This window comes from Prunus persica, chromosome G8 (assembly GCF_000346465.2).
Source record: "Prunus persica cultivar Lovell chromosome G8, Prunus_persica_NCBIv2, whole genome shotgun sequence".
Classification (NCBI taxonomy): Eukaryota; Viridiplantae; Streptophyta; class Magnoliopsida; order Rosales; family Rosaceae; genus Prunus; species Prunus persica.
In genome coordinates, this window is record NC_034016.1 from 5,359,618 (window position 1) to 5,380,030 (window position 20,413).

At 39.9% G+C, this 20,413-nt stretch overlaps 2 protein-coding genes and 1 long non-coding RNA gene across 7 annotated transcripts in view; 1 reads left to right on the forward strand and 2 right to left on the reverse strand.

The window, feature by feature from the left end:
- Positions 1-6,705, forward strand: LOC18766767 (angio-associated migratory cell protein). 4 transcript variants are annotated; one of them, XM_020569642.1, is made up of 16 exons: positions 1-321; positions 446-493; positions 683-704; positions 822-858; positions 1,419-2,296; positions 2,442-2,566; positions 2,675-2,704; positions 2,833-2,874; positions 3,581-3,700; positions 3,883-4,028; positions 4,109-4,256; positions 4,432-4,515; positions 5,240-5,355; positions 5,483-5,541; positions 6,095-6,185; positions 6,349-6,705. In XM_020569642.1, the coding sequence occupies exons 6-16, from the start codon at positions 2,461-2,463 to the stop codon at positions 6,574-6,576; spliced, it is 1,170 nt and encodes a 389-aa protein (XP_020425231.1). In that variant the 5' UTR covers positions 1-321; positions 446-493; positions 683-704; positions 822-858; positions 1,419-2,296; positions 2,442-2,460; the 3' UTR covers positions 6,577-6,705. The 4 variants fall into 4 exon arrangements, with proteins under 4 accessions (XP_020425231.1, XP_020425232.1, XP_020425233.1 ...); XM_020569643.1 differs by lacking the exon at positions 822-858; XM_020569644.1 differs by lacking the exon at positions 446-493.
- LOC109950622 lies at positions 12,542-15,616 on the reverse strand. The gene is made up of 4 exons (XR_002272876.1): positions 14,299-15,616; positions 13,655-13,740; positions 13,448-13,550; positions 12,542-13,328 (listed from the first exon to the last, which is right to left on the reverse strand). It is a non-coding gene; the product is annotated as an uncharacterized LOC109950622 (long non-coding RNA).
- Positions 16,363-20,413, reverse strand: part of LOC18767569 (transcription termination factor MTERF4, chloroplastic) — a 21,486-nt gene continuing 17,435 nt past the window's right edge. The window contains exon 2 of one of the 2 annotated variants that reach the window (XM_020570194.1): positions 16,363-17,996. In XM_020570194.1, the coding sequence (XP_020425783.1) occupies positions 16,640-17,996 (1,357 nt within the window). In that variant the 3' untranslated portion in view covers positions 16,363-16,639. Of the gene's footprint in view, positions 18,390-20,413 lie in introns of those variants that run through there. The other variant, XM_007200976.2, reaches the window with a different exon arrangement.

Sequence of the window (20,413 nt, forward strand, 5' to 3'; positions counted from 1 at the left end):
TCTCTCTCTCTCTCCCCCCTATTCTCTTCTCCACTCACGAAACCCTACACTATTTCTCTCCCGATCTGAGACTAACCCTACCTCATCGGCCGCCATCTCTATCGCGCGCTCTCTCTGTCTCTCTGTCTCTCTGTCAACTCGTCTCTATCGCGCTCGCTCTCTCTCTCTCTCTCTCTCTCTCTCTCTCTTAGTCACATCTTTAAGTCTCTTAGAGACGCGAGACTCATTCTCTTTCTCCAAACCTAACCAAACATCAATCCAATATCATTGGTTTTTGGAGCGAATCCTTGTAAATTTTGGAGGGCTCTGGTTCATTCTAAGGTAATTTGTATGTATTTGGTTTGGATTCTTAGTTGTTTTCATTTTCCCTAATTTAGTAGATTATTAGGGTTTCGAAATTTTGGTATTCTGTTGAAATTAACGCAATTTTTTCTTAATTTTGCAGTTGTTGTGCTTAGTCTCTGTGGGTTTGGATTAATAGGCAAAATTGAAGGTATAAATATTTCTATCTCAATCTCTGTGTGTGGCTTAAAAGGAATGGGAGAATTAGAATTATATATTTTTAAATCATCAGCTCCACATGGCTTTACTTTAGATGTATGGATTTTTGGTATTTTCTTTCTTTATGTGAATATGATCTGACCTTCAATTTTAATCTTCCTGTGTTCTGTTTGTTCTGCAGATTGTTGCGTTGCAGCTTTCTGGTAAGCACTCTTATACTATGACATTTTCATGTCAATGATTTCATTGTATACTCTGTTCAATTTTTCTGTACTCAGTGTTGTGAATTATCTAATTTGTTCTTTGTAACATGATCACAGTGGTCCGAATTGCCTCGAATTGTGTCTTTGGACTGAGGTATCGTATTAATATAATTGATTTCGATGTGATAAAATTTATGAATAAATTAGCAATGTGGTTTTCATCAATTTGAAAGATGAAATTCAGGCTTAGCTTTGCCCTTCTGCACTCTATTACTACATTTTCCTAGACGTAGACATACATGGAATTTAGTTTTGTTTATGTTTGGATGCTTTCTTTATTGTTTTCAGATTTAATTTCTGATTTTTTTATCTGTGTATTTTAGGTTCGATTGTTAGCCTTGAATCTGTTTCAATTTATTTAATTGAGTTGTCTTGAATCTGTATTTTTGGCATGAATCTACTTAACTTGTTGTTGATTAAATGCATTCATTCTTTTATTTGTTTTCTCCCTTTTTTCCTTATGTAGCATGTTTGTGTTAGTATCTTATTGATGAATGAATGCTAATATTTGGGTTAATTAGTTTTTTTATTGAATAATTATTTATTGATTGAATGACTGGTCTATATTTGTTTTTCAAAGGTTTAGATTCTGTCATTTTGTGCTGAACTAATCATTTCCTGCTCTGATATTCTATAGTTGTGATATTTGATCAGGATGCAGGTTTGACACTTTGTCGAATTGGAACAATGATGATGGAGAAGCCATGGGAGTTGCAAAACATGTTTTGTTTGCAGCTCCCTTAACTGATACAAGTGAATATATTTGGTGCTTTACCTTTTTTTTTTTTTTGGTCATGGGTTTTAAAATTTAATTTCGTAGTTTTATGATGATTGTGAAATTTAATTTGATAGTTTAGATACTTTTTTTTTAAAAAAAAAACAGGTTATAGTTGAATTTACATAATTTGGGCAAGGAAAACCTTTAATTGATGGGCTGCTTGAAAAACTGGTATTGTTAAAAAAATAAACAATATTGGGCTTTTGAAAATTCAACAATATTGGGCTTTTGGAAAGAAAAAAAAATTGATTTTGGGCTCAACCCAGAACCGACCAAAAAACCAGAACCGAACCTTGTATGTTCGGGTCGGCCCAACTTCGGGTTTCATTTTTGACCCGATCCAACCCGAGAACTGCAGTATTGGTCGGTTTAGCCCACTGGTCAGTCAAAATTTGACCCGACCCAAACCGTGCCCAGGCCTAGTGCTGCCAGATCCGAGCAGCTGCGTCTGGAAAAAGTTTAGAGAGCAGCGCAAGGCAAGCCCACAGGGGACTTTCATCGAGCACCTTGCACACAAGGGGTCGCTCAGATAACGGCCAAGGGGTCGCTGGTGGAGTCCACGGCTAGATTTCCGGCATTCCAAGGGGTCGTGTGACCCCTCTTGTCCCAACGTGCGTCCGCCACTGGCTCCCACCAAAACTCCTTGACACCCGCCCGCACCCAATCCCTTTCTCCTTCTCCTCCCCCTCCTGCTGCTACGTCAAAGCCCCTTGTAGAGGACAGGGAACTAAGAACAGCGCCAGGACTTTGAACGGTAAGAAGCTTACTATTACCTGCTGGAAATTTAGAAAAAGAAAGAAAGAATGATACATATAGTTTTACTGGGTTAGATTTAAAAAATACTTCAGTGGCTACTTTTCGAAGGAACTCAACCCTCATTAAACCTCTCTGTGTATTAGAGACCACAAGAGAAAGAAAATGACCAATCCAGTTCAGGATTTTCATGAAGAAGAAGAAGATGACCAGGGCGAGGTTTATCTTGATGAAGCTGACATTATTGGCGAAGTCGATGTTGATGATGAAGGTCCTTAGTCGACTCTCTCTCTCTCTCTCTCTCTCTCTCTCTCTCTCTATTATGCATATAATATATGGAAGTTTTATTAATTTCTTGGTCATTTGGTGTGGACTGCAGATCTTCCTGATGCAGATGATGAAATTATTGGTATGCTACTTCACTAGAACCCATCACTTTGAAACTTCTTTCATTATTTATGATATGGGTTTTGTTTTCCCTTCCCCTTGAATTAATTCGATTGATTGGTATGGTATTATGCTTTATGGTGGTTTCAGATGAGCCTGATGACTCCATGCACATATTCACTGGTCATACTGGTAAGTGATTCCCTTGCTTTTTTAATTTTATTTATTTATTATTTATGCATTTCACTTGTTACCCGCATATTATGTATTCTTAATCGTCAATAAGCTTTGCTACGAGTTGTTCAAATTGAAAATTACATTTGGAAATTTGTTATTTCCAAAATTCAAATTGTTACTTCAAGCACTATATGCATATGGTGGCGGTACCTTATACATTCTTTAAATAGCAATTTTACCTTTGGAAAATAAACATCTCCTGTACATTTGTGCCTATTGTATTATATGTTGGCGCCATAACGCTAGATGCAAAATAGCTAGAGCGTTAGAGGAAATATTCTTTGTTCTTGTGTTATTACAAACTTACTATGTTAGAGGGATTTCCAGAATCTTATACTGAAGCGACTTTCCAGAATCTTAACTTTTATTTCACTCTCGAGCCCCATTGATTTGAAACTGTAGATTGGTATGTCTCTCAATGGAGTTCTTGACAGTTGCTTGCTTGTATTTAGGTTAGGAAATGAAATCTATATGACCTTTTATTGTTACTTTATCTGTCATATGCACATACACTGATTATCTTTGATTGTATTATAGAATTGGAGTGCAAAATAGCTTCGGCTTCAGTTTGATGCTTTTCTGCTGAGCTAGGCCTATGCCATGACTTGTATTACTTAAAAATTTGGGGTTTCAACTATTTTTCTTTCCCTTTCTGGAACAGGTGAGCTTTACACGGTTGTCTGCAGCCCAACAGATCCTACATTAGTTGCAACTGGGGGTGGAGATGACAGAGGGTTTCTTTGGAAAATTGGACAAGGAGATTGGGCGTTTGAGCTCCAAGGTTGGTGATAAGAGAACAGCTACATACTTTACGTACTTTGTTGTCCATAATTATTCACTTTAGTGCTTTTGTCTGAACCCAATTTTATCTTAGATCCCTAGCTCCAAAATTAGTGAACTACGGATTTATTAGATTTAATGTTCACTTTTCTCCAATTCAACTTCTTGAACACTACTCTGCAGGTCATAAGGATTCTGTTTCTAGTTTAGCATTTAGTACTGATGGACAATTGCTTGCATCCGGAAGCTTGGATGGAATTATTCAAATTTGGGATATCACATCACAAAATCTGAAATGCACTCTTGAAGGTCCTGGGGGGGGCATTGAGGTAAAACTTTTAAGCTGTATTTTTACTGCCATTCTACTGTAATTTATCAAGGATTTAATTTGGATTATGTGACTTCTCAGTGGGTCAGGTGGCATCCTAGGGGGCATCTGGTCCTGGCTGGTACAGAGGACTCTATTGTTTGGATGTGGAATGCTGACAAAGGTTCCTATCTTAATTCGTTTTCAGGCCATGGTGGTAGCGTGAGTTGTGGTGATTTTACCCCCGATGGTAACTTTCTTCATCTTGGTGCTTCTGTCTGTCTCTCTCTCATCCTCCCTCTCTTTTTTTGTAAACTGTTGTTATTATGCATTTCATTTATTTAAACTGATTTGAAAAGTATTTTGTTGTTTTTTTAATACCACTATTGATTTAATTTTCTCATGTCTTTTGCTGGTTTCTTAAGGTAAAACAATATGCACTGGTTCTGCTGATGCAACTTTGAGAATATGGAATCCAAAAAGTGGCGAAAACATTCATGTGGTACAAGGTATCTGTTCAAATTGTCATATAAATTTCCTATGTTCATCTTCCAAGTTAGTTGAAGTTTTGGAGCAAAAAGCAATATAGAAAAGGTAGTATAACCTTAAATCCAAATCATTGTATGATTTATATCGCCGATTATTTGGGGCTAGTAGTATTGTTTAACTTTTTAAAACCATTAGGATGGTGTGAAGATGCTTGATCTCTTTGCTTATTTCACCTTTGACCCATTGATGGTGTAACATAACCTTCATTAAGAAGCTTACAGTACGAAAACCGTATATATGACAGCAGAGAAGAAATAGACATTAGGTTCCACAATAGTCGGACACTGAAATTTTGGCGTATATACCCAATAGATCGACTGAAATTTCATTTTTGATTAGGTGTCGATACTGATACATGGGTGGAAGGATTCCACCCTTTTGCTGAATTTGATTATTTATGATGATGATTTTTTTTTTTCATAAAAAAAATTCTATGTTTTCATCTTCTAGTTGTATCAGTTGATTATCATAATTTATCAAAAGTACGTTCTCCTATCATGGTGCTAGCACCTATTTGTACCGTTCTTATCTTAGTCAAAGTTGGTCTATTAACAGGAAGTGAAAGACTGAACTGTTGTCTCTGAAATCGAGCAGTTCTGTCTATTTTCAAAAGAAACTTGAAACAGATTATGGTAATTTTTTTTTGGTCTTTGCTTTGCAATTTTGACTCGTTTTGTCTTCTAGGTCACCCATACCATACTGCAGGATTGACATGTTTGGCAATAAGCTCTGATTCAACTCTAGCTGTTACTGGTTGTGAAGATGGTTCTATCCATGTTGTCAACATAGTAACTGGAAAGGTATGATGTGCTTTTGTTACATTCAATACAACGGGAAGGGTATCATTGGTTAGTTGTTTAGTTCCCTGGTTGGTTTCACATCTAAAATTATCAGGCTTGTAGTATAATTGTTTTTTCCTATTATCAGGTTGTTAGTTCCCTGCCTTCACATTCAGATTCTGTCGAATGTATCGAGCTTGCCCCAAGGTACTTTCAAGTCTCTCTCTCTCTCTCTCTCTCTCTCTCTCTCTCTCTCTCTCATGAACTGTTGTTGTCATGCATTTCGTTTATTTAAACTCGAAAGCCTGTCAGGCTCCTTTGATCATGACCCCATTCTAGACAACCTTTTTCATTTAAATAATGATCATTTTTTGTTTGTGAAATCAATGTGCCTAATTATAACCAAAAAGGAACCTGGTGTCCCTAATCCCTTTGACCATGACTGTTTATCGCCACATGTGATTAATTTGAGTGATTCTTCCTATAACTGCCAGGTTTAGACATCATTTTATGCATGTTTATTCATTAATCACTTATTAATAGGGGATGGGATGAGATAAAATTATGAGATAATGCAAGAATTCTGCAATTTGGAGTGGTAAAAAGTTATTCCTTGTTGCCTGTCTCACCGTCATTGTTTTGTCTTCCTCCTAAAGAAGCATGCGCAAGGAAACTCCATCTTGGTATCTTTGCAATCAATCCGGCTTTATTTCATGTAGTATACTTCCACTTTACTCATTTGTTAAATTGTGTATGGCAGCTTCCCGTGGGCTGCAATAGGAAGTATGGATAACAAGCTAATCATCTGGGATTTGCAGCATTCGTTGGCCCGCTCCACATGTGATCATGAGGTCTGTTGGAGTTTCTTCTTGTATATAATAAATCCTTGTTTTTGCAATATTTTAACTAGTTACCAGCCTGTTTGCTTCTAGCCAGTGTTAGTGTTGGCTGATCATACTTGAGGATTTTAAATCTCTGCAACTGTCTAATGGAACAAATCAATCTTGTGCCCAGGATGGAGTGACATGCTTGACATGGCTTGGTGGATCGAGGTACCTAGCAACGGGTTGCGGGGATGGGAAGGTTCGACTGTGGGATAGTCTCTCGGGTGATTGTGTAAGAATCTTCAATGGGCACAGTGAATCTATTCAGTCTCTCTCTGTTTCTGCCAACCAAGAGTTTCTTGTTTCAGTATCTACTGATGGAACTGCCCGAGTTTTTGAGATTGCAGAATATAAGTAAGCAAAGATAGCCTACTTCATATATTTGTAACAAATATGGTCCTAGAGTTATGTAGTACTTGTGTTCAAAGAATCTGAGATGAATTCCAATACGTAAGCTTTCCTGATAAAATTTTCAACATTACTGTTCTCTGTTTGTTAACACTTTGTTCCGTGGAAGTTCACATCTTACCCCAAAATGAAAATAATTTCAAAAAAGAAAAATACCCAGCAACTCCAACCAGCCCCCTACCTCGACAACTCCACCCTTGGTAGCAGGTGGCCTCTCACTGATTGCTGGCAGTCGGTGAGTCTCTTGCTTGATTGCTTGGAGGTACTAGTACTTGGCGCAGGAAGAGAACATTTTCCCCACCGAAACAAGCATCTCCTGGTTTTGCATTCTATAAATTGTTACAAGTTGTTTTGCATGTAACTCTAAACCCTAAACCCTAAACTTGGTTATGAAAAATGTCGAAACCCTGAGTCCAGCCTGGTTAAGCTTTAAGCTGCCATAACCAAATTTGAATCACCACTGGGGTTTTTCACACGACCAAGAGAAGTTCTTGTCGACTTTCACCTTCCACTCCAAAAAGAGTAAATATTCTATTCGAATGCTTAAAATTGTTTCTATAATACTTAAACATAATCATAATCGGTAATTGGTAAATGAATTACATAATCTAAGCCGGGCTTTATGATCGAAATTGCGATTGCGATCTTTATGCTTTGCTTGCTTTACCTCGTCGCAGGATTTATGATTTCAAATTTCAATGGTAACTTGTCCAATGTTGCAGAAAGGCTACTAACAAAACAATTTTTTTTAAAAAAAAAAATTGTTTGGTAGAACTTATTTTAAAAAGAATGCTGTGGAAGCAAATTATCTCATCCTAAGTCAAATAATTAAGCCAATCAATTTGGGGATTATTTGACTTAATTGAAAATTACCTAACCTAATTGGGAGTTACTTGAATTAATTGGGAGGTTACCTAATTCAAGTTGGATGTATTTGATCATTGCCTTAATTAGGGATTTGGTTAAATCCCTAATCCCTAAATACACCAACCTCACCAACTATACCAACCTCGCTAACTACACCAACCCCACCAACCTCGCCGAGGCCCCCTATAAATACTTGGCTACACACAAGGATTGAGGTACGTCTGAATTCCTACTCAAACTCTACATAAGTTATCCCTCACAAACCATTCTCTGCCATTTTCTTTCTCTCTCACACACAAGGCTCTGGCCACCACACACGGCTCCGGCCACCCGGTTTTTCTTGAAACACCCAACCTAACTTAGGCATCAGAGGGCCTTTGGCCAACACCTCCCGGGTGTGGTCCTTTTACTCCGATCTGTTTTGCAAGGAGAAAAAGAACCAGAGAAGATGGAGGAATCTTAGGCGAATATTCTAATGTGATGAAAATTGCTCCCACAAATTGGTGCTTTCATTGAGAATGCGAGATAATACTCAAAGCATGCTCCAAATCCATATTTCACACCTATTTTTCAAACAACCATGGTTGATACAAGACATACGAAGAGTAATACCACCACGGCGGGCTAGACTCATGGTTTCGTGGTGGAAACCTCAATGCAACCGCACAGAATCGTGGCTACCAACACCTTGCAGCAGTCTCCTAGTGCTTTGCACCCACCTTCAGCTGCTGGAATTGTAGAACAGCCGCCGCAGACAGCTGCTGTAATTGCAGAACAGCCGCTATGAGCCCGTGATCTCTATAGCCTTGCAGTCCCAAGCGCCGATTGTCGGAGCTGCTCTACCGCGCCATCCTACAGGAGCTACCCTGCCTCACTATCTTGTCGTCGGAGAACAGCAGCAGCCACACCACTCAGCTACCGGAACTGTTGCACAGCCCCAGGCTACTTCGACGTCGTCCCAGTCTTGGAGCATATCCATTCTCTCCCTCCTCTACAACCACACTTGACGTATGCACCTGTGTACGCATCTAATGGAGTCCTACCCTATATGTCGTTGGGCCCGATGCACACCACTCTAGTTGACCCGCACAGTCAGGTGGACCTTAACTCACAGGTTGATCAACTCGCACAAAGGGTCGACAATCAAAACAACCTGATTGGCCGGCTACTCAAGCAGATCAACTTGAATCAAGGCCCTAACCTTGGACCCCATGACGAGGAGAGGAGGATGCACGAGCAGGTCGAGAGGTCCCAGGCTGGTCAGATAGGGGAAAATAGGCAGGGGAGAGAACGAGATCGTGCAGATGAGACGTAGACAGCTACGAGCAGTACTCTGAGCCGTTCGAGGTTAGGTCCAAGGACCAATGTGCTCAAGAGGCTAGGCCCACAGTCTAATGTCCACGTTCACTTGGACCCACAAGGAGCTCGAGTTCTTGAGCAATCGCTTGACGAGCGCAACGATCGACGCCCACTAGCCTGCTCGAGGACCAACACGCGACGACAAGCTGTAGATGAATCCTCACAAGCTCAACCTTCTCATCTGCCTAGCAGGCAGGGCAACCAAGGGGATCGACCCTTGGGAGCTGAGGAAGAAGTTAGCCAGTCGGGCTCGAGGCACTCAGGACATCGACTTGAGCCACCAGTCCTGTGGGAAGAAGATGCCGAGAAGCTAGTAAATGACCGACTCCAAAGTCTCCAACTTAAAGGAAGCACGTTGGAGGCCCTGTGTAAGGAAATTGATCGAGTCGACTGCTCGCCCTTTACCGACGAGGTGGAACAAGCTCCGCCGCCGAAGCAGTTCACAACGCCATCCATCACTCCATTCAAGGGGGACTCTGACCCTGAGAGCCATTTGAGGCACTTCAAAAGCACCATGATCCTGTACAAGGCAGACGACGCCCTGATGTGCAAAGTGTTAGCGATAACTCTGCGATGAGAAGCTCAAGACTAGTTCCACACTCTACCGTCCCGTCGATAGGCAACTTCAAGGAGTTAGCCCTCATATTCACAAAGGAGTACACCTCCTACAAGATGGTCAGAAAGCATGCAAACCACATGTTCAACCTACGCAAGAAGCCAGACGAGTCTCTTCGAGACTACCTTAGAAGGTTTAAGTATGAGAAGGTGAACATCATAGGATGCAATGACCAAGTTGCATCCTCAGCTTTCAAGAAAGGCTTGCCAACCGAGCATGAGCTATACCGGGAGTTGACCATCTCTTCCCGCCAAACACCAGTAGAAGTCTTTGCGACATCAAATCGCTACGTACTTTGGGAAATGACCAAATCGCCGCAAAGAAGGTTGCCGAGCAAGCCGATCAACCGGTTGAGTATGCAAGCCAAAGGAACGGCAGGATAAACGACAATGATGGAGGCAAGCGCAAGTTACAGCCTAAGAGAGATGCTCCAGCAGTTGAGAACCATACCAGGTTCACTATCCCAATACACCAGATCTTGGCCCAAGTAAAGAACATGCCTTGGTTGAAGAAACCATCGCCTTTGAAGGAAAACCCAGCCAAGAAGGATACCGGTAAATATTGCGAATTTTATGAAGGGCACTACCATCGACATGTCTTCGGACGTATGCCAAATGAGACACTCTCATCGACATGTCTCCGGACGTAGGTCAAACGGGCCACTACCATCGACATGTTTTCGGACGTAGGCCAAACGAGCCACTCTCATCGATAGGTCTCCGGACGTAGGCCAAACGGGCCACTATTATTGACACGTCTTCGGACGTAGGTCAAACGGGCCACACTCATTTAGACGTCTATAGATGTAGGCCAAACGGGCCACTATCATCGACACGTCTTCAGACGTAGGCCAAACAGGTCACACTCATCGACATGTCTCCGGACGTAGGCCAAACGGGCCAGTATCATTGACACGTCTTTAGAAGTAGGCCAAACGGGCCACACTCATCCACATGTTTCCGGACGTAGGCCAAACGGGCCAGTATCATCGACGCATCTTCAGACGTAGGCCAAACGGGTCACACTCATCGACACGTCTCCGGACATAGGCCAAACAGGCCAATACCATCGACACGTCTCCGGACGTAGGCCAAACGAGTCATACTCATCGACACATCTCTGGACGTAGGCCAAATGAGTCATACTCATCGACATGTCTCTGGACGTAGGCGAAACGGGCCACACCACTCTCATCAACACGTCTCCGGATGTAGGCCAAATGGGCCACTATCATTGACACGTCTTTGGACGTAGGCCAAACGGGCCACACTCATCCACACGTCTCCGAACATAGGCCAAACGGGACACACTCATCGACACGTCTTTGGACGTAGGCCAAACGGGTCACACTCATCGACACATCTCCGGATGTAGGCCAAACGGGCCACTATCATCGACACGTCTTCGGACGTAGGCCCGTTCTCCGGACGTAGGCCAAAAAGGCCACTACCATCAACACGTCTCCAGACGTAGGCCAAACAGGCCACCATCATCGACACGTCTCCGGACGTGGGCCAAACGGGCCACTACCATTAACACGTCTTTGGACATAGGCTAAACAGGAAACTCTGATCGACACATCTTCGGACGTAGGCCAAACAGGCCACCATCATCGACACGTCTCTAGACTAGGCCAAACGGGCCACGCCGCTCTCATCGACATGTCTACGAACATAGGCCAAACATGCTGCAACCTGAGGAAATACATCATACGGAATATGCAGAACACACCCGAAGTCTCTTAAGGGAGACCCTGACACTTATGAATCTCCAAAGTATGCGCAATCAAAATGCTAGCTGGACCAATTGGCAAGTCAAAAGCCTCCTCCATTCAAGAGCCCAAGTCACAGAAAGAAGCCAAGTTGCAGGTGGACAGCCCAACAATTAATCCACACCTCCTCCATGCACCACGTGCCATGCAGAAGCTGTGGGGCATTTGTGGAAGCAAATTATCTCACCCTAGGTTAAATAATTAAGCCAATCAATTTGGGGATTATTTGACCTAATTGGGAATTACCTAACCTAATTGGGAGTTACTTGAATTAATTGGGAGGTTACCTAATTCAAATTGGATGTATTTGATCATCGCCTTAATTAGGGATTTGGTTAAATCCCTAATCCCTAAATACACCAACCTCACCAACCTCACCAACTGCACCAACCCCCACCAACCTAGCCGAGGCCCCTTATAAATACTTGGCTACGCACAAGGATTGAGGTACGTTTGAATTCCTACTCAAACTTTGCATAAGTTATCCCTCACAAACCCTTCTCCGCCATTTTCTTTCTCTCTCTCACACAAGGCTCCGGCCACTCAGTTTTCCTTGAAACACCCAACCTAACTTAGGCATAAGAAGGCCTTTGGCCAACACCCCCCGTGTGTGGTCCTTTTACTCCGATCTGTTTTGCAGGGAGAAAGAGAAGCGGAGAAGACAGAGGAATCTTAGGCGAATATTCTAGTGGGACGAAAATCGCTCCCACAAATGCTATGCTCAGGATTTGGATTTAGGAAGATACAAGTGTGAATGATTTAATATCAGTATGTTCATTGTTATAAAGAATTGTGTTTGGAAATGTTTATGAATGATTTAATATCCATCTGTGTTGCACGCGAGAGAGAGAGAGAGAGAGAGAATGGAGTAAAATTTGGAATTGCTGTAGAAAAAAAAGGTGAAAACAGAATGAGAGCCTTCTCTTTTATCAAACCTCAAAAACGTTTGCTTTCTACTTGTAAATATGTTATATATATATATATATACATACGTCTGTTGAATAAGGAATCTGACACGAAATTGCCAAAATGGAAAACAGGGGCTTGATTTGTCAACATTAATTAGAACAATAAGCTTAAATTGGAAAATGTTGTTCTTTTTCTTTAGAGAGGAAAATTCTACTCTTTAGCAAGAGTTATATTGATTTTAGAGATTACATTTTTCCCAATTTTGTCATCACACTTCGTGTCGTCAGCAAATCAAATTCAATTGGTCAATTCCGTTAATTAATAGGCACGTAATGCGGTGAAAAAGGAGTTGAGTTAATAGTTGGAGGAATTCTGAATTTCAGTTCATCCGTACTTTGAGTGCTAAATTTGCAGTAAACAAAATTAATTTGTAGCCATGTTATTTTGCGTATCGATATTGTATCTGTGTTGACAAAAATGAAAATGCTACCATGCCCACAGGATCACTTGCCAGCTAGGGGCTTATTTAGAATGAGTCAGGCATAGGATCGATTTGAGACATTCCTTGCGAGTCAAGGCACTTAGTTGAGCAGAGGCTGTTTTGGCTGTATACACACACACACAATTAATGATGGATTCTTCTATCAACCTAATTAGTTGACCCCAATCTAAAATTGGTCTCTGCGTCTGATTTTTCTCAATCCAAACTCATTCAAAAAGCTATTTGATAAGGCCAACCCTTCACCAATAAATAAGTAGATCATGTAGTCAATTATGCACAGTACCAGCACCAGCACCAGAATCGAATCTCATTCCAAGTTTCTGTAAGACCTTTGTTCACAATATGAAGAAAGCCATTGCTCTCTCTTTCATGCTTGTGCTTTTCTTTGCCATCTCAGCAGGTAGACTCTCTCTCTCTCTCTCTCTCTCTCTCTCTCTCTCTCTCTGTGTAGAAATTATATGAAAAATTATACATAAATGCGACTACTTAACGTTGCAGGTGGAGTGAGTTGTAGAGAGGTAACGTGCTATGACAAGCTTGATATGAGCATAGGACCAGAAAAATCTTGCAACCCCAACGACTGCAAGGTACTGTGTCATTCCAAATATTGGCAGCTTTACAACGCAACATGTTTCGACTGGAAGACTTGCGAATGCGCATATTCCTGTTGATAGCCTCCTGCGTCCAATAATGCAAAGCATATATGATCAGATCATGTATAAACCTAGTCACTCCTACTAATAGTTGATGATAAAGTTGGCAAGCCTCTTCACTATCCTTTGTTCTATTTGCTTTACCCTGTTTTGATTCCACATATATCTGCAGCTCACGCCATTGATAAATTGTTTTTGTAGAGCACACAGCGCACGCCAACTCTGATATCTTTAAGCACTTTTTTGCCTGCATGTTTCACAAGTAAGTGGGGAGTCACAAAAATATTCACGATAAAATTTCTAAATCATAAGTGTATTAGTCTCCACTCGTTGTGCTTAATTCTCCATTACCCATTAGAGCATCAGATGCATATGGCTCCCTGCAGTTGGGGCAGTTTGGGGTTGAGCATTTGCTGGAGGTAATGCTGATCACTAATCTGCACAGAAAAGATAAGCAATGACATGATGGAGTTGGTTTACTTGATTCGATTAAGCATATGATACTTGTGGCTGTTTGCCATGTTAAGCTGTGAGCATCATAGTGAGGTTACCTAAGTAGAATTTTGTATATACCTGTATACTCAATTACAGAATAATTTTTTTTTTTCCCTTCAAAATCAATTTAAATCATCAAGAATTTGAAAATCTGATGAAAAAATAACGAGTACATGTATTCAAACAAGCAATTATAAATTCCAAAGAACTAGATACAAATACAATTCCGAAAAATGAACTTGTCAAAAGAGGCCTAAAACTACAGATATTCAAATTTGTTAAAGTTACTTATATTACTAAAACCAGAAATTTGCATCATGTACAAATGACATTGAGCAGCCAGTTCGTAAACTTAACAAGTGATCTAATAAAGAGCATACAAGCGCAACATAACATGAAATGATATAAGAGAAGACAGAAGAAAATTCCTAGTTTCACCTATGTATGAACTGAAACAAATCAGAATGAAAAGCTTAAAATCTTCAAGGAGTCGAATCAACCTTGTTAACAATACAAAAACAGGAAAATAGAGAATGTGCAATTGTTTCGCACCACCCTCAAATCCAAAAGCACATTCATCTCAGGTCAGATGAATTTCCAAATTTCTTTCTCTTTCAAAGTTCACCACATTCCTCTGTAACAGGTCAGTACTACGTTGTATAAAACAACTTCCTCAGGATGTAAGTTCTTTCATATGAGTCTGGATATGAGTGGAAATCACTTGGAAAATTACAAAGAACACATTCAGAATTTGTTGCAAATTACAATGTATGTGATAACTGGTTAAATTGCAAACCTAGCATACTTGGATAAGGATACAGAGCAGAGTAGTTTCAGAATCAAAGCCCCGTCTCCTGGGTGTAATATGGATTTGGGAGTGCTTATATAAGGAAGGACCCATGAGAAAACACCTCACAACCATTTCAGACAAATATGTGCATGAAGTTAGATTTAGAGACTACCAGTTAAACGAAAAACAAACTGAAGAATATACTGATCCTGCTGAATGGAGCTGCCCATTATTTATTCAGACTTACAGGAAAAGCTTTGTGCCACACAAACAAGACCTATATGCTAATTCCATCCCAGAAACTGGCAACGAACTGAGAGAGAAGCAAATAGAAATACACGAATTAATATTCACCATTTAGTCAAGCATAAGCAGTTATGAGCAACAAGCTAATTACAACAGGCAATCTTATTGCTACTGAAAAAAATGAAACAATGAATGAATTAAGAAATAAAGGGAACTTTTAAATTTTTTTTTTTATGAAACAAAACTTTATTAACTGATAAGAATGCTGCAAAATATCATGTCAAAGCTAAAAAGTTTGGCTGTGATTTCGGCAGTGAACAGTTTGTATCAGATCTGCGATATGTGTTTCCTGGTCCTGTAGTGTAGCTTCAGGCAGCGTTTTGGATCTTGTATCATTTCCAACTATTAAGTTTCTTTTCAAAAAAAAAAATTACAACTATTAAGTTAGTAATTCACTCGATGGAAGGAAACAACTTGTTAAGAAACCAGAAAGATAATCTCCACAGGCCTTCATTTTACATATGTACATTTCTTAAGGACACAAGCATTTTTGTTTTCATAATATTAGGGAAACAAGCATTGCTCAGGTAGGCAATGTTGCCAGGAGGACCGTATTGATCAAATTCTTGAGCATATCCAACCACATCTATAGCTCTACCTAAAATTTGTTAGGCAGGGAAAGACAAATAAGTTCACATGATCTGATGATTATATGTATTTCACAACACAAGCCAAATCAAATAATCTTCAAATACCAAAAAAGGCACATCTAAAGATCAACATATACTAACCGCAAAAAAAAAGAAAGAAGGAAACCTCCAAATTTGATTCTGAAGATGCTTGCTTCTTATGCTGTTATCTGTAATGCCTCCATTCCTGGGATGTACACTTAGATAGCATTCTCAGACAAAAAGAACTCTACACTACATCTCCATGCTTCTTTGTAATGACAGTACATCTTTGCTGCCAGCGAACGCAGAGTAATGCATTTTCCCAAATAAATGAGAGAGAGAGAGAGAGAGAGAGAGAGAGAGAGAGAGAGAGAGAGAGAGAGAGAGATTGCCAGTCTCGATTCACATTTACCTGGGCCGAAGGTCTAACATTCTATGTTGTTGAAACAGTACTTCAAGGTGCAAAAAGGATGAAAAAAAAATTAAAATGAATATGCCAGCCTTGACTAGCTTAGCTCAGAAAACTTGATCCCACTCTACTTGGACAAAAACTTTAGTCAATTTAGATATGCATGCAAACCTGTTGTTCACACCAGAAAAATGCAATGTAAATTAAATAACCAGTGAAAATCGATCAAAATTCATCACACCAGACAGTGGCACTGTCTCAATCAGTATGTTGGATGGCAAAAAATACTGGTTGATTTTATATATCCGAATCTGACCAATCAAATGTAAAGCTAGTCATTTCAGGTGATTGAACCAACTACTTCCACTTACTCTCCCAGTTATGCTGCATAACACCATAACTATTTCTTTATGGATCTGTAACCCACTCATATATTTTTTTTCTTTTCTTTTTTGGACTTTTCACACCAATATCATGGCAATAAAGGACTGAGAAACATTAAAATCATTTAAAACAAAAATACCAAATAAGGTGGTCAAACAGGTTTTTCTTTCATTGCATTGAGCAATCCTAAGAACTACATAAGATGCATATAAATGACCAAAAAAACGAAAATCAAGCTATGTATAACATAAAAAAAATCAACATAAACAACATACACAGAAACAGATGAGCGTGAATAACATTTTAAGATAAATTTGTTTTACTGATGTCAACAAAATTCATTACAGTGAAACAGTGCGCCTGTAAAGTACTTCGTCATCACTCTCATCTTCCTCATCTGACACCATTTCATTTCCAGGCAGCTCTAACTTTCCACCCATACAAAATAATGGACCTGGAGTCTCTGTTTCAATATACTCCCCTTGCAACCTCTCCTCAAACCTCTGGTCACTACAGTTCAGGCACCATTTCAAAGAACACCTGATCTCCTTGCTTTGCAACCTCTGGTACCTAGGTTTTATCCTGGATTCCAAGCTGTAAGTGAAGTATTCCGGAAATTCCACAAGCTCTTTCAGTGGCCTACCCATTTCACTCTTAAAGAAGTAAAAGCTATTCTTCATGAGCTCAACACGCAATGCAATTAACTGGGGACACTTTACAATCATCTTGGCAACATCCTCAGAAGGTATTCCCCGTCCAAGAAGGAACTCAACTGGCTTCATTATCACATGTTGATGAAGGCTGACAATCTGCGGCATCTTCTCTATCACTCGTGCAAATCCTTCAGGATCAATCTTAAGCTTCAAACTAAAGAAATACTGCTGTGAGGACATTTTGGCCTTTAAAGGCAGCCCAAGAATTTGGGGGTACTGAGCAACAACCGAAGCAAGCACTTCCCTCCGGATCCCAAAACTAATCAAACAGTCCACATTTGGTCTAACAGTCTCCTCAAGATCATAACCAAGTAAATATGCCCGCTTCTCCAACATCCTAGCCAAAATCTTTTTTGGCAAGCCTAAGGAAACCAAAAGATCAACAAATGGCTTAATCACAGTCCCAACTCTCATTCCCAAAAAGTAAGGATACTGTGTGACCATCGGACCTATATCCCTAGGATTAACACCAATGCTAACAAAATATGCCACTGAAGTACTCATTGTCCCCTCAAGTTTATACCCGAGAAGCTCAGGATACTTCTGCAGCACATAGCCAATATCCTGCTTCTCCACATCAAGCCCACGAAGGAACTTAACAACCGGCACAAGCTCAACAACCACACTAGCATGTAATACTTGCGGGTAATTTTTAACAAACTCACCAAGTTTCGACCTTGGAATCCCAATTTTCTCCAAGTAAGCCAACACAGGTATCATATTTTTTCTCACACTACATCCGAGCATCAAGGGGTACTCATTAATGTCATCGCTGGACAATCCTAGCTTCTGAAGGAACTCAACTCTCTCCCTCATGACGTCAACAGTAGAGGGTAGCTCTAAGCTTTCTAACTCATCAGGAACTATGCCCAAGCTCTTTAAATAATCACATATTATAACCCTTGAGACAAGCTTCTCTTTGCGGCCTTGGACCACACCCCAAGTGACAGAGGGCATCTCATACTCTGGAAACTTGGAGGACTGGGTTGAAAATGAACAATTATGTAAAACCCTTGAAGGGTTTTGGCTATGGGGCAGTTGGGCACATGGGTTTTGGTGAGATTGGATTGATGGTGGGATTGGAGTGAGTTTCTGTGAAACTTGTGGGTTTATGGGAACTATTCTGGCGATTTGGGTTATGGGTTTTCTTGCTCTGAACAGTGAGCTAATCATTTCAAGGGAAGGAAGAAGAAGAACTGCTTGAAACCACAAAATAAATCAAGAAATTGGTCTTTAGTTTTGCAGCTATTTTTATTCTTTGGAGTATTACAAAAGGGGCTTACTCACTTGGTTGGTACTGCTCTCAATCTTCAACCTGATGACGCATGGTCTCAGGCTTCAGCACATTGAAGCTCACAGAGTTCTGAGTATTTTGCTTCGTATATGAAGCCCTTCTCTCGTCTGGACCTATTGAGGCCGTTGGATATATCTGACGGTTGATTTGCAAAATATTTTTCACAATACCGGTAATACCCTTGGTACTCTTTCAAATTGACATAGCCTATCCCCGTGTTTCTCTACCGGACGGAAAGGGAGGGCTTTCACCTCGCAAGTTAACTGCTTTCTCACTCTCACAAGCTCGCAAGCTTCATTCTCTCTCAACTCTGGCTTCTTCATTCACGTAAAGGTAAATAATCAGTCTCTTTAAAATCTTTTGATTTTAGGGTTTTCAATCCTCTCAGTTTTTTTTGTTTTTGTTTTTGTTTTTTTATATATGGGGATTTCTGTTTATTTATTTATTTTTTGGAGTGATTTTGAGATTCTGTAAACGGAGGTTTATGGGTTTTGTAATTTGATTGATTTATGCTCAATGGTACTCTGCATTACATTAGTTTTGAGGTCAGACTCAAAGTTCCAAGCTAGGCAAGCGGGTTTGAATTTTCTGTTTTTGTTTTGGGTTATTGTGGATTCTGTATACAATGCTTCATGGATTTTTAATACTAATTTTCCTATGCTCAACCTGTGATGGTGTTCTTCATTTTGTTAGTTTGGAGTTTGGATTCAACGTTCCTACATAGGGATTTTTTCGCTGGATTTTGATATCTGAGGATGCCCTGTTATTAATTTAGCTTCTTTGAGGCTTCTTCAAGTTGTTTCAAGTTTGTTTACAATTGAGTTTGTTTTAAGCTTCTCCTGCGTCAAATGGATGCCCAGAGCTTCTTGCCCCATTGTATGCCCCATAATAGGTCCCATTCTTCTACCCTTTCCCGGGAGTCGATGACTATTCGTACATAGCTATTACCTTAACACCAAAGAAGAGTTCGAACCAATGCTTTATTTCTGTGTCCTAGTTGATCCTGATTCGACATTAGAAGTATATTGATTTTTTCCCAATAACCGAATACTTTTGTCTGTAAATACTGCATATTTACACATGCACAGGACATGGTTCAAATTAGTTTAGAATCCTATGTGTATGGGAGTGAGATCGGTATCTTGTTAATTGGTCTTTCTCTTTTTTTTTTCTTCTATGCAATTAATTTGTAATTAAAACAAATAGTTTTTATGATACAAAAACTTCATCTTGGTTTGCAATTTGCATAAAGAAGTTACCCCTTGATCTTATTCTCTATTGCCCCTTTGGCCCAAATCCTATGGTTTTGCTTATTATGCTTCATTAACCTAGGTTTTTCCTGCTTCAAATCCTTGAATCTTGCATAATCTTTTGCTCAGATGCCCTTTTTTTTTTCTTTTCTGAGATACTTTATCTAGTTCTTATCTTGGTTCAAAAATCCTAAATTTGCATACATGTTTAGTAGGATTTGAAGTAAGAAAGGGTTTTTTTTTTTTTTTTTTTCCTTTTTCCTTTCATTGACTGATTTTTTGGTTCATTAACTCAAACGTGTCTTTTGCTCATTGGCTTATTTTTTGGTTCATTAACTCAAATGTGTCTTTTGCTCATTGGGCAGTTGTGATTTTTTGTTGCTCCGAAGTATGAATTTGGAGCTTATAAGGTGGAATTGTTGTGTTAGGTAGGTTCTGCGAATAAGTAGAAGAGATGATTGCAGAAAAGCCCAGTTGGATTAGGCACGAGGGAATGCAAATTTTCTCCATTGATGTTCAGCCTGGTGGACTTAGGCTGGCCACTGGTGGGGGTGACCACAAGGTGCGACTTCTCTCCTCCTTTGTGCTCTGTTTGCTTGCTTAGGAAATGTAGGAATTCATTAAAAAGAAAAATTAATTGTGTTTTTTTTCCCTCCAATATATCAGAATCAGAAACCTGTACTCATGGGGGGAACATTACAAGTTTTCCCGTTCACTATGTATTGTTTCTCGTCATTATTGTTCTGTTTGGTTGGAAAAGTATTAAACAGATGGGACATTTAAGTTTTCAGAGACCCTGGAAAAGAAAACCCCCCAAAATACATTTATTTTACTTCGTTGTTATAAATCTTCAATTGT

What these genes read in the sequence shown, in the direction of transcription:
- LOC18766767 (XM_020569642.1), top strand. Translation starts at nt 2,461, where the DNA reads ATGACCAATCCAGTTCAGGATTTTCATGAAGAAGAAGAAGATGACCAG. An exon ending in AGTCGATGTTGATGATGAAG is followed by an intron (nt 2,567 to 2,674) that starts GTCCTTAGTCGA and finishes TGTGGACTGCAG; the next exon opens with ATCTTCCTGATGCAGATGAT. An exon ending in AAACATTCATGTGGTACAAG is followed by an intron (nt 4,516 to 5,239) that starts GTATCTGTTCAA and finishes TTTGTCTTCTAG; the next exon opens with GTCACCCATACCATACTGCA.